Below are 13,985 nucleotides of genomic sequence, written 5' to 3'. Positions count from 1 at the left end.
GCAAGAGACTACACACAAAATCACAATTTTATGATTTTATTAGCAGTAGTTTTTGTATATTGTTTTTTTTTCCATAATAATAGTGTTTTACTATTAATACTACCCTATTTCCTAGCGTTTGCTCTAGCATCCAAATACTGTTACTGACAGTGAACAAGTTTGCAAAAAAATGTGAGGAAAATAATACGTTATGTTGTATGAATGAGCAAAGAAGCTGCAGTCGTAAGATGAAACAATCTGATAGGGGTATAAACATTAGTCATTATTCACACAAGCCTGCCATACAGAAGAGGGACTCCACTGCAGAGACTGGGAGGTTATCCAAAAGTGCAGGAACTTTAGGGGTTTGTTGTGCGTAGTCGTTATGTGAAAAAAGAGCCATCAGTTCCTAATTTTTCATTGGACTTGTCTGATCTGCGCAGGTCTTGAAACCAAAGTGGCAGAATAATAATGCCCTCTTGCAATAAAGCATATATATTAAATCAAAGTTGGGTAACAACAGCAGATTTTGTCCTTGAGCATTTACACATTTACATACAGTAACTATTCTCCAAGCAGGACTTTTGTAGTATGTCTGCTACCTTACACATCATTCATCCACAACCATATCAGCCCCCACACACTCTATGCTTCTACCCCCTGCTGCTCAGAAATGTAATGGCCTTTTATTGATTCTCCCTTCTCTCGCCTTCTTTCTTCTCTTTTCTTGCCCTGCTCTCTGCACTGCAATGAGAGGTTGTTAAGATAAGCTGCAGCATGAGAAGGGGGGAGACATGCCTCTTTTTCTTTTTTCTTTTTTTTGAGCTGGGCAAAAAAAAGTAGGGTGTCTTTGTGCTTGCAAGTGTGTGTCTAAGTTAAGTTGTTGCATATGTATACTGATACTGTGGGTTGCTATGCAATATATGTAGCACTTTTATGTGTTTAGCTGTTTACGTGTATGTGTGCACATTAGTCTATAATATAGTCATTTTCAGTCATAAATGCTTATCTGCTGGTGTGTACAAGTACGCCTCGTCAATGAGGAATACACACCAGACCTTCTCATCCACAGGGGGGATATTGAACAGCCAGGCGGTGGCTGATGAGACGTAGGTGGGTTTTACAGATGAAGACGCTGCCTTTGCTGCCTCGTGCATCATTAATGCTCTCTTATTAAATTTCACTTTTTTTGTCATTATGTGGATTACATTTGATCTTGTTCACTACTCAGTTCTTTATGAGAATGGACAGTCTCCGCAATACATGCCGAAGATCATTAAGACCTCTTTTTTATCATGCTGTTCCAGTTGTAATGGCTCACTAAGCAAAAAAAAAGGTACTTCCCATTACATGTAGGAGTAGTGATCACACAGAGAAGACTTTTTACAGGTGCTTAGTATCATCAGCACCATGCAGTTAGCAGCAGATATATTTATCATTCACAACAAGGACTAGAGTTTATATGGATGTCTCACTTGTTGAGTGTTGGCTTTACTGGATTGCTGGAGATTTAAATATGCTTGAATATCATTTGAATCTGTGAAAAACAAGCCTCACTTTCAAATCCATTTCAGGAAATGAATTGTGCGCTGTATATCCCATGCTTTACCATCAATATACTATAAATGATCTGAAACTCAAACAAGGCAGACTTGCAAGTTTGTTTGTCTTTGTGAAACTTGAAACGTACAAGAGGCCTAACAATTGTGCTTGTAAAGGATAGCACTAAATTGCTCACTTGCAGGAATTTGCCCTCTGTTCATTCTAACTTTCGGGTTTGTTTCCCTTGTGGCAGGACAAACACATCCCTTGAGAAAGATCTATCAGCCAAGCAAGAAATATTTAAACAAAACAGCATGGAATCACCACCACACATTTCACCAAGGTTAAAAAGCAGTTTCTCTGTGTGTATGTCTGCAGATACGGGGGATAGTTAATGACAAAGAAAAACAAAAAGGCAACCGTTTTAATGAACAAATAGATGCCTTTGGCATTCACAGGCTCTTAGTAGTCTTATTTAAACTGAGCAGTGATGAGAATGATCTACTGTTATAGCAAATCTTCTATACGACGAACACACTGAGAGCTCAAGGATTACCAGGCATTGTCTTAATTGATCTCATTATCTTCTTCCTGCTCTTCTGTAAGGGCTGTCATTCTCAAGTGAATCTAGCTATAGCTTTGGAATGACTGCAATTTGGTGTGAAGCATTATTGTCAATGTTTTGTATTTTTTCTTTTAATTAAGGTTGGTTCTGGGGAATAATGGTGAATAGCTGGGAAGACTCGAATAACTGTCATACTGTGACCTCACTGCAATGTAAACCAGTAGAGGGAACAATATTAGGCATCTGTTTACTGATCTGAAGAATTAGCACTGTATATGTGATGTAAAGCCCTACGTGGTTCAAGAGGGGGCTGTTCAAAATCGATTTAAACTAATAAGTGATGTCTCTCGGGGCGGTATCGGCTGGGCTAAAGAGTAGACATTCAAATTAAAAAAAAATCAAGGGGAGAATTAGAAGTGAGCTTACAACCTTTCTGTAGCCCAGAGCTGTGTTAGCTGCTTCTAATCTTCGATTGAACCATCACACCCATCATTGAATATTGTATTGTGGGGATGTAGGTATCAGACTTTAAGAAGGTAGGAAAAAAATGCATGGAATAAAGATTTATATATATTTTCTTACATAGAAATGTTGCATTTTTGATCGTTCAGAGATTGAGAATCTTGTAATCATTCGAGTTATTTTAAAAAATGCCACACTTAGTTATTTCAGGATTGTTAAATGTGAAGACTTGCTGCTTCATACATTCTATGCAATGTAAACAAAATGAAAAAAGCAGGCTTATTGACTGATGCAAAAGTCCATTTAAAAAATCGTTACTATTTGCGCTCAAAGATCTTTAAGTGAACAGTCACACAGCCTCACTTGTGCTTTGCAGGATCTCTGTAGCAGTAAATAGCACTTCTCACAGCTGCTGCTCATCCTTACTGTATGATGGGCTACTTGAACGCGGAGGTAAAAAACCTTTTGCAATAACTACAGTCTATAGTTGCGTGAGATTTGACCTTCGGATAATAAATGGCATTTGAAACTAGGTTCACAGCATATAGAAGACTCATTAGGGATATCACTATAAATATAAAACGTATATTTTTTTCTACAATACATGTTTTTAATGTATGCAAACATACACGAAGTGTTGTTTGGTCTAGCTAGAAAACAAAAGACTGAGCACTAAAGCCTTTTGCCTAAATATTATGACCCCCACCCCACAGGCCAAAAGTTTGCCTATACACAGTGGGCATTTCTAATAACCCTTGCCCTGCCACCACTGAGATTTTTGGTTGCTTTGTTTTATTTGCACTAGTGTGCAGAAAGCATTTAGGTCATTTTGAAACACACTAGTATTCCTGCTATGTATTTGTATTCTTTTTTATTTTAGCCAATTGTTATCCTGTTTATGTTTATGTATATAACTTGGAAAGCTGCCAGTAAGTAAATCGTGTTTTTCCAAGTCTACACATAAATGTCATATCATCTTACATTTAATTTGCCTGCAGTATTTGAGTATTAGCGTTACCTTTATCGTTGATATTGTTGGAAATGTTCTGCTCTTTGATGGAGCTCACAAAAAATATTCATAGCAACAAAGATGATGGTCGAGAATAGAACCTTCTCTACACACAAAATGATCCTGTGTATTTGTAAAATCAACAACACCAAACGTTTGGCTAATAAGGAGGATGAAGGTGTCAGTAGAAAGTAACAATCAAAAGTCGTCAGATCATCGGTTTCATGCTGGTTCAGTATTCCAGCATGAAAGTGATATTATCATAGACTCGATTATTAAAAATGGATGTAACTGCTGTTGGTTTTTAGAGCCATTTTTTGAAGTCTTGGATGCATTATTGCATTGTTTCCATTGGCATCTGTAACCAGAAGTGACAAGAGGATGGAATGCCAGAAGTTATCAGATACAGTAATGCTATAGCAAAATTGGTTAGTAAATTGTATCCATGGACTTGAGGGGTGCATCCCATGGAGACAGAGACCTGAGGGGGTATATTATGAAGAACGTTCACTAGTGTTTCTTTGCATTAGCTAGCTAGACAAAATGTGAAACCCCAGTCAGAGGTGACGAGTATCATGATGGTGGTTATCAGCATCCTCTGTTAAACCAGACTTTCTGCATTAGGCTCGCTGCATGCTTCCATTGAGGATCACCTACTCTAATCAGAGACATCATCACACTGATGAATAATAAAGATCTATGAACATTATAAAGATATATAGTGAGCATTAAAATGCAAAACTGGTGCTGAAAACAAGACAAAAAAGTAATGCTGCAGATGATCATTAATCTTCTGATTCCACAATCATTACAAACACGCTGAGCAGGAAGAAAAAAAAAAAACATTGACTTGTGTTTATTTTACCACTCTGTGCACACTCGCTGCTGCTGGGTACAGGAAAGCTGCACAATAGAGCTTCGAAAATTATGATACATTTAAGGATTAAATGTTAGTCGGTGGAAAGGAGATGTGGAAATCCCTTTAGTTTATTAATGCAAAATTAATTTTCATGATTGAAAATTACTGGTGATAAAAAAAAATCTACTAATCATCTTTCTAATCAGAGCTCCAACAGCTGCAGTTTATGCAGTTTATGCATCTATAACATGCATTCCAGAAAATTCCTGATCATCCAGCCCCCTTTAAACCAAAATACTAAACACCGTCTGCTGAGAGCCAGTTTGAGTTGAGCACGTACTACCATGGTGATTATCAAGGTAAAAAAAAGTGACACTTTTGTGAAAACTCTGACCTTAAGCTCAACAGTCTTGGCTAACCTAATCTCCATTCATAGTACACCTCTCTGCTGATTCGTACAAAATAAAAATAAAAAATAAAAAAAAACACCAAAAGTGAAGCACAGACTTTTTGGTCCAGCTTTCATTATAATGAAGACACAGCACAAGCCTTGTTATTTGTCAGATATTATATTGTCAGATAATAATAAGGCTTGCTGGCACCGATGCACCAACACCACAAACACTATCAACACGTTGTCACCAGTTAGCTGAGGTGAAGGCTAGCAGATTTAGAGTGGCCTAATCAACACCCACCTGTCCCTCAAAACAGCCACACGCCAAAAGGGCTAAATGGTAAATGGCCTGTATTTATATAGCGCTTTACTAATTCCTAAGGACCCCAAAGCGCTTCACATATCCAGTCATCCACGCACACATTCACACACTGGTGATGGCAACTACATTGTAGCCACAGCCACCCTGGGGCGCGCTGACAGAGGCGAGGCTGCCGGACACTGGCGCCACCGGGCCCTCTGACCACCACCAGTAGGCAACGGGTGAAGTGTCTCGACCAAGGACACAATGACCGAGACTGTCCAAGCCGGGGCTCGAACCGGCAACCTTCCAATTACAAGGCGAACTCCCAACTCTTGAGCCACGATCGCCCCTAAAGGCGATTGAATTTACTAAAGAGAAGTAAATTAAATCCTTAGTAAAATATAAACAGATGAGTTAAAAAAAAACAAACAGAAAAAAAATCATTCGTTATTGTCAAGGGAGAAATCAACTCAAGCAATGAAAATTATTTGGTGGCAGGTTGTAAAAGCATATATTAGCTGTATTTTAACATTGGAATCTACAGGGACTGATCCGCTTTCAGAGCCAGCCTCGAGTGGCCTTTCAAGAACATACATGTTTTTCACACTTTCATGTTTTACCCCTGGTGATTGCTCTTTGAATGTTATTGGTCATCTTGTAGAAAAGCTGTAGCCAAGTTTTTCATTGCTGCTTCATCATCAACTTTCAGCCCATCAGCTGCTTTATCTAGTAGAAAATCAGCCAATGGATTCTTAACTTGGGGTAAACCAGGATTGAGGCAGCAGCAAAAAAGTTTATAATAATAGTAATATTAAGAGTATGTGTGTGTTTCTTTCTTTTTCACCTGACAGGACACTGAAATTCTCAACACGGCTGTGCTCACTGGGCGTACTGTCGCTGTTCCGCTGAAGGTCGTCACTGTAGGGACGGATGGTGCGGTCTCTGATGTTACAGAGTCAGTGGAGTGCAAGTCAACGGATGAACAGGTTATCAAGGTTCGTGCAACATGAATTCTTTTTTTCCACTTTATCTCATCCTTAATGCTCAGCTTTCTAGTGGCATGCAGGTACGTTAACAGGAAGAATAACACTTCTGTTTGTGGGCTTCAAGAGTTTTTCGCACAGTGAAATCAAAATGAAGGTGCTCGTTTTCTTCTAGCAAAACATCAAAACATGTACCAAAATACATTAGTTTAATGGCAAGGGAAAAACAGAAAGCTGTTTGAAAAAGTCAGGTTTAAATCACAGAAACCCTAGAAGGGGGTGGTATCCTTTTCTCGTGCTCCAATTCGCCACCATGAAGTGCAGCTTGGCAGCTTTTTTGTGTAATCTTGGTGAGAAACAGACAAAAAAAACACTGATTACATACTCTATACTCTGCTCTTGTTTTAAAGGAGGAATAATTAACAATCATCATGCTGAAAGAGACTCTGTATCCATACCACTTATATATTACATAACACCATCAAACTGTCAAGGTGACAAACTGCTCACCATGTCTGAATATAGCAAGTTTTAAATCTCTGTAAGTTGATTTTCATTGGCTTTTAGAGGTCTTACATAATTAATCTGAAACCTTACTGAATTTTTGGGAAGTGCTGCAAATGATTTATTGTTAACATAAAATAAGGAAATAATTGTGAGCTGTTTACCACCACAGCAGATTTATTATCCGTCTCTGCGGCGTTATGTGAAAGGAGAAGCAAGAAAAATATAACTGGGGAAAAATAAGAAAAATAAAAGTGTTTATTCTTGATTGTGAGTAGGCGTGATAAAAAAAGAACAGTGCTACAAGTGTGTTGTGTTTACTATACATGCATATCAGATAGAAGAAAAGAGGGAGATCTCTCAAAGGGTTTAATTATCAACTGAAGTAGTACCACATATTGTGACGCTGACCTCAGTAGTCTACTCCCCTGCCCGCTCGTCGGGTTTGAGAACAGTAAGCAGTACCCATCTTTTCTTCATACTATTTTCAAAGGCATCTCAAGATAAAACAGCTTTATTTTTCCCCACTTCACTGTTTCTTTGAGACTTTGAAGTTAAATCCTTCTTTTCTTTATGTTATATGTAGACAAAAAGGAGGACCCCAATGCAGACACAATCTAAGTTAAGCAAACAAAAGATGAGCTTTATTTCACTAAGCTGATACTTCAAAAATAAAGTCCAAATGGTGATAAGTAATCCAGATACAATACACAGGGTAAATGATCTAAAGTTGATTGCAGCAAAGTGATGAGCAAAAAAGGGAAGCAGAGGAAGGCACAACGTGCTATAAAAGGAGAGCACAGGTGAAACATGAGCAAAGGGCACTTCTCTGACAAAGATAAGTGGAAGAGCAAGGCAAAGGCAACTGATGAACACAATAAGGGCAGAGCAGATAATTACAAGGGACAAAGATAGGGAGTAAAACAACAAAAGAAGCCCAAGGAAATGTAGTTACCAAAAGAAACCCAAAGTGACAACAGTGACACAAACATAGGGTCATTAAAGACAGGAAACTGGTAAACACTGGGAAACATAAGAGAGTTATATACGTGTAGTGATCAAAAACACCCATGGTGAGCACTGAGGCCTTGATCCTGCTCTTACAAACTTCCAGTCAGGAAATCATGCAGGGACGAGTCCAGAATAAATGGGACAAGTGATCAAAATCATCCAAAATGTATACAATTTTATTATTTCAGAGAGTTTGCAATCAAATCAGACTATCATAATAAAAGACCACTAATGATCCATAATGTACCTTTAATGGTGCAGCTCGTCAGCAGTGTAGCAATCACATGATAACTCGCTTTCACCAACAGGAAACTTACAGGTGCTTTTTTTTTTTTTTTTTTTTTTTAACCAAATCCACCCCAAAAAAATACGATCCCACAGGGGTGCTTATTACATGCACTAAGTGTACCCCTAAGAAATAATTGATACCACTGCAACCAAGTTATAATAGACACAGCAAATCAGTTTGCCATACACACCAATGCAAGGCCTGATTCCTGTGAGGCGTTAACCCCAACTCAGGGACTGCACATTGCCCGACTAACATTGCGCCTGGCCCAGTTAACATAAAAACAAACCCAAGTTTTAAAATACATCAAACTAGGAAGAAAAAAGTGGAGCGACACAACCAGATGTGCAGCCCGTCCTGCAAGACAAGACACGAAAAAGTGTAAGTAGCCTGTCAGTGCATAAATAAAACATTGTTTTCTGCCTAACATTATATTCAAATACAATACCTTCAACAGACTGCTGTGCTTACTGCACTACATGATTAATGCCATGTTAATCATGACTAAAAAAACAAAATGCAATAATCATATACATTTTTATGAACTTCAGCAAAAAAGTTACCTTTACAAAAAACATTCAGTCTATAGTTTGAATCTCTACTGAAGGGCAGTATGATCACAATATGCTTAAATAGCAACTAGATCTTCTAGTGGGAAGAAATTTTATACCAACTGACTTCTGCAGCTGTGGTACTTGAATGCAGTGAGCGCTTGCTTTACAGATGCTGCATGCATGATTAGGAGCTTGATTTTACCTGTGAAAATAGGACTGAAAACACCTGAGGTTTAAAATGGACCAATACCTTTGTCCATGTAGTGTAACTTCCAGCCTCAATCACAGCAAGTACTCTTCTTTACACTTCACATATAATAATACTGTGTTGAAGTTCACCCAGTCATCTGGCTTGCTCTCGACATTTATAGCGTGGTGTATTTAAGAGTGTTTCAATAGCAATCCAGACACAAACTGCCATTGAACCCATTTTAAAATGCTCGTTGTTTCCAAATCCTGTGAGCCCCCTCATATAAGTCACAGCTTTAGAATGGGGAAAAAAAGACAATAGATCCATCATTGCTGTACTGCACTGCAAGTTTTTTATTTTCTGATGATTATTTTCTGATTTAAAGTGTTGCGCTACAGTTTCTCCTTGTATCCCAATAATGTAGAACACTTGACGGATCCAGTAAACCACTAAGCTTTAGCTCTTTAGGTTTTAGGAACTTTTAGAAATTTTGCAACCCCCAAAGCATAGTACTTCATAAATGTTAAATACAGTGCTCTCTCATGAGTCGGTTTTAGTCAGGTTAGTCAGACAGAATTATTTCAGTCAGTAACTCTCATGTGTACCCTGCTGTAACAGTAAGAAAACAGTTGTTTTTACTTTTCTTTTCATTATGATGTCACAGTGAAGTTAACCTATAAAATGTTATTAGATCCTATTAGTATGATGCAGTGTTTAGTGTGCTTGAATAGGTGGAAATAACAAAAAATGCTACCAAAGCAAACCAAGAATAAAAGCAAAAGAGCAAAAGTTTTTCTCCCTTAAAACACAGATGCAATCCTTGGCATGTTTTGTTTTCTGTCACGTTTGGATCTGTTCCATCATATTTTGTTCAATATCTAGTGTGTTTTATGTACTTTTGCAGTGCATGGTAGACATTTGTATGAGGTTTATCATAATTTTGCAAGTGAATTATTCGGTTAATGCCAAAAAAGTGCTGTGTAAGGTCACCGTGACCTTGGTCTTTTGCCACCAAGTTTAATCAGATCATTCTTGAGAACTTTGCAGTCTTTAAGTTCTGTTTAAGTATTATTTAAGAATACCACGTTTGCTAGAATTAGACAAACAGATGGATGGACAGATGGGCAATCTGAAAACATTATGTCTTAAGCATTGAGGCATAATAAAAGAGCAAAAAAAAGTGAGACTAAAAAATGCAGAAGTAGATAGATTTAGTTTACTCTCTGGATGGTTGCCTTTCATACTTTAAAATCACAAGAACAAAGAAATTATTGTGTGAGTTAAGTGTAAGTTAAGACAAATAATTTGGAAACTTTAAATGAAAATGAATTGCATTCATACCGCTTTACATTTCCATTTAGCATACATCGAGGTGAAACCCTAAACTTTCCCTCATATCTAAGAATCCTCCTTTCAGAGTTCCAACCTGTTCTCATTACAGGAAGACGAAATATGTAGGAGGTGCAGTAATGCTGGAGAAGGCTGAGGGTGAGAGCGAAGGAGTGGGAGAGAAAGAGAAAAGGGAAATGAAAGGGAGGAGGAGGAGAAAACTGACAGACAGCAAGCTGTCACTTTTGTTCCTCAGAGAGAGGGCTTGGTTTGACATCATTCGAGAGTAAAGCTGCCAAGTTATATGCAAAGAAGTGGCGACAGATGACAGTCTTCTTGTGACTGGTTTGTTATAAAGAAGCAATTGTCAGTATTGAGGACATGTGCTGAAATTACCAGTTGTGCCAATCAAGCTTATATGGTATTTGAGAGTGGAAAAAAAATGAAATGCAAGTGATTACAAACAAAATTCAATGACAGACTGTTAAATACATTTGTTCGTCAAGGGGGAAATGTTTGATAAGGAGATTCTGGGGCTTTGGAGATAATGACAGATACTTCTGATGTTCATGCTGTATCAGTTCTTTATGTTGGAGATATATTAGAGTAACTTTGGCAAATGACTGGTGGTGTACTTTATCCAGACACTTCATAATTTGTTTTGAGCAAGTGTTTTTCTCTCTGGCTAGATGAATTAGGTTTGTGTCATTTTGTAGCTCCATCTGTTAAGTTGGACCAAAGTCACATAAATTGTGCACATACTATGCTTCACACACAGGCATGCATTAAGAATAGAGCGGTTCTGAAACAAACACAAACACACACTGAAAAGAAACTGAAAGAAATTGAGTAATCCAAGCACTTAAATCTTTTTCAAAGCAGCCTAAATGATCAGATTTACTTACTATGTAAGAAAAAAGGTGAAATAGAGCAACTTTACTTCTACAGTGGATTTTTGTATCTGCTTATTTATTCTTATTTTTTCCCGGTTAGATTGTTTTGGCAATCAGATTCTAGAGTACTTTGCAATCTTTAAGTCATGTTTAAGTATTCTTTAAGAAATAACGTGTTTATTAGAGTTGCACAGACAGATGGATGGCGAGATGGGCAACATGAAAACATTATGTCTAATTTAGAGATGGACCGATCCGATATTACGTATCGGTATCGGTCCGATACTGACCTAAATTACTGGATCGGATATCGGAGAAAAATAAAAAATGTAATCCGATCCATTAAATATCACGAAAGCACCTCACAAAACTTGCAACACGCCGTAACTCGCCTCAGAACGTCGGAGCAGTATGCATCACGTGATAGAGCAGCTGTGGCATGCGGGACCTGTCGGTGGTCTGGATAGCATTTGGAGCTTCGCTAGCAACCTGGCATTTCATCTCCGACAAAGTTATCCCCGAGAGAAGTAAAGCAAGTGTGTAAGTCCATCTCTGAATGTTTGTAAAGCATTCCCACGTTAAGCTTAACGAGCGACTGCCTCTCGCTCTCCGGCTGCTACTTCAATCGTGAAACTGCTAATGATCAGCTGATCGGCTCTCTTGTTTGTTTTTGGTCCACTTTGCGCCAGAAAGAGGAAACCAGCGGCTGAACAACAGCAGCACGTTTAAGCTCTATAAGCTGTTGTTAGAATTTATTTAATATTACTTTCTACACCAGGATCTTTTTCTACGTAGCTGACGGCTGGTAACTGTGCAGGGGCGGATCTAGCAAAGTTTAGCCAGGGGGGCCGATAGGGCATTAACTGGGAAAAGGGGGCACAAAGACATACTTTTCTTTCTTATTCTCATTTAAAATGTCGAGCTTTTAATAAATAATTATCTGACACCCAAAGTTTTAATTTGATGTAAAATGAATAGAAGTCAATTACTGTATATAGTGACTATTAAGTCTAATATATATACCCTAGTAAGCTATAGTACATTTTCCTTTGGGAAGGTACCATCTGTGCAGTCTGCAATTTTGTTGAAGAAAGATGTTGAATCTATTTAATATTTCTTGAAAAATAATTGATTTCTGTGCATTTTTTTTCACACTGCATCAAATTAAGGTTGATTACGTCGATTAAGCATCATGAGGTGGAGCGTGAGGGGTGGTTCCCTATTTTTTATTTATTTATTTTTGTTGTTGCTGGGAGTTGGAACCCTATTAGTTAGGTTGCTTAATATTTACGCTAAGTACTCTTTAAAATACCAGAATAGGGAGGATGGTGTAGGTCTAAGTTTATTAGATTGATCAGTATTGCTGAACTATGAAATATTTTTTTTGTATACAGGTATAACAGAATAGCTTTAGTGTAGTTGTTGTTTTAAACTTGAGTATGAACTTGCAGACTTGCAAAATGCAGCAAGATATTTTAAAAAACAGTTTTGTTGATTAAAAAACACTATATCGGATTCATATCGGTATCGGCAGATATCCAAATTTATGATATCGGTATCGGACATAAAAAAGTGGTATCGTGCCATCTCTAGTCTAATTATGCTTTATTATTTATTCCTATTTTATTTTATTATTTTTTATTGTTGTTGTTTTTTGGCAGTGAGATTGTTCTTGAGTACTTTGCAATCTTTAAGTCATGTAAATTGTTTTGGCAATGGCAAACTCAATGTGCTTAACACAGAAGAACATAAAAACCTGTGTAGGTTTACAATGCCAAAGGCAGTGAAAACATGTGCTGAGTGTAGGCCTGTGTTAATAAAAAGGTTTCTAGTCTGTTTTTAATGTATGCACAGATGTAATTGATTTCAGGTCAGCAGGCAGCTTGTTCCGAAGAACAGGACAGCAATAACTGAAAGCACCTTCATCACGCTTAGATCTAATTATAGGAACCGTTTAAGATCTGCCCTGATGACTTGAGAGATCTGACTGAACTGTAGATAGTGTGTTTGCATCTTATCTTCCTCTCACAGCAATTTTTCCTTTATTCTTTAGGTGTCAGAGCGCTGTGACTATGTGTATGTCAATGGAAAGGAGACAAGAGGAAAAAACAGGGTGATGCTTAACTTCACCTATAGTTTTCTGAATGCACAACTCGAGATGAGCGTATGGATGCCCCGCCTGCCCTTGCTAATTGATGTGGCTGACCCTGAGCTCAGTCAGATTAAGGGTTGGAAGGTCCCTGTTAGTATGGGCAATAGGAGGTAAGTCATGACTGTCTGTTGTGTCTATGTTGTTGCATGTTGTAATAAAAAAAACACATCATCACTTTCATCACTTCAGAAACTGACTCCGATGGGCCGAGGGGGCTTTATCCCACATCTGTATATCACAAGAAAAGTTGGCAACTTAAAAAAATCACAAGAATCAAAAATCTAAATTTCTCTGTGTAGGTCATAAACCTGAGAAGTTCTTAACAATCCCTTTATGACAATCATATTTTTCATTTGGTTAAAAAAATAAAAAAATAAAAATGGAGACCACGTGAAATTGGCTCAGTAATGATGGTGCAGACATATGAAGCATAATGCAAGTGCAGCTGCATAATAAGTGTCTAATAATTCACTGGACTGGTCTACAGGGGGGGGAAAAGTACTTATACTGAATAAGGAATGACTAATAATTTTGAGCATTACAGAGCTTGAGCATATTCCTGAGGGTGTAAAGAGATATAGTGTACAATGATCTGTGCAGTGCAGCGTGAGTTGTACAAGATGATCCTAATAAAAATATTTAAATTAATGATCTTTCTGCTAATATGATTTCTGCTGATTAAAATAGAACTAACCCTTTTCAATATCAAAGATCAGTGAAGCACAGTGACAAATTTACATTTAATAATAGCTTTTATAATTATGATTTACTGTGATCATATTTATAGTGACTATGTTGAAGAAACAATAGAGCACTGTTGTGTTTATAAAGTGAACAAGATTTAGATTGTTCCCTGCGCCCCAGTGTTTACCATCTTTGTCTTTGAGCCAAGATATACATTCATGAATTATACTGTGGAATGAAAGCAGCGGTTACATGAGCTAGCAGATGACATACACGTCATGA

At 37.7% G+C, this 13,985-nt stretch overlaps 1 protein-coding gene across 1 annotated transcript in view; it reads left to right on the top strand.

Moving 5' to 3' along the window:
- LOC147325787 (transmembrane protein 132C-like) overlaps positions 1-13,985 on the top strand; it is a 183,562-nt gene that overhangs the window by 152,155 nt on the left and 17,422 nt on the right. Inside the window, exons 6-7 of the mRNA XM_086300485.1 lie at positions 5,966-6,109; positions 12,921-13,129. Of these exons, the coding sequence (XP_086156611.1) occupies positions 5,966-6,109; positions 12,921-13,129 (353 nt within the window). The remainder of the gene's footprint in view (positions 1-5,965; positions 6,110-12,920; positions 13,130-13,985) is intronic.

Source organism: Aulonocara sp. 'chitande type north' Nkhata Bay, linkage group LG7 (genome assembly GCF_057382095.1).
Source record: "Aulonocara sp. 'chitande type north' Nkhata Bay isolate Kocher_YH1m ecotype deep benthic linkage group LG7, A_spYH_male_GT1.1, whole genome shotgun sequence".
NCBI classification, from domain to species: domain Eukaryota; kingdom Metazoa; phylum Chordata; class Actinopteri; order Cichliformes; family Cichlidae; genus Aulonocara; species Aulonocara sp. 'chitande type north' Nkhata Bay.
This window is presented reverse-complemented; position numbering and strand designations above follow the sequence as displayed.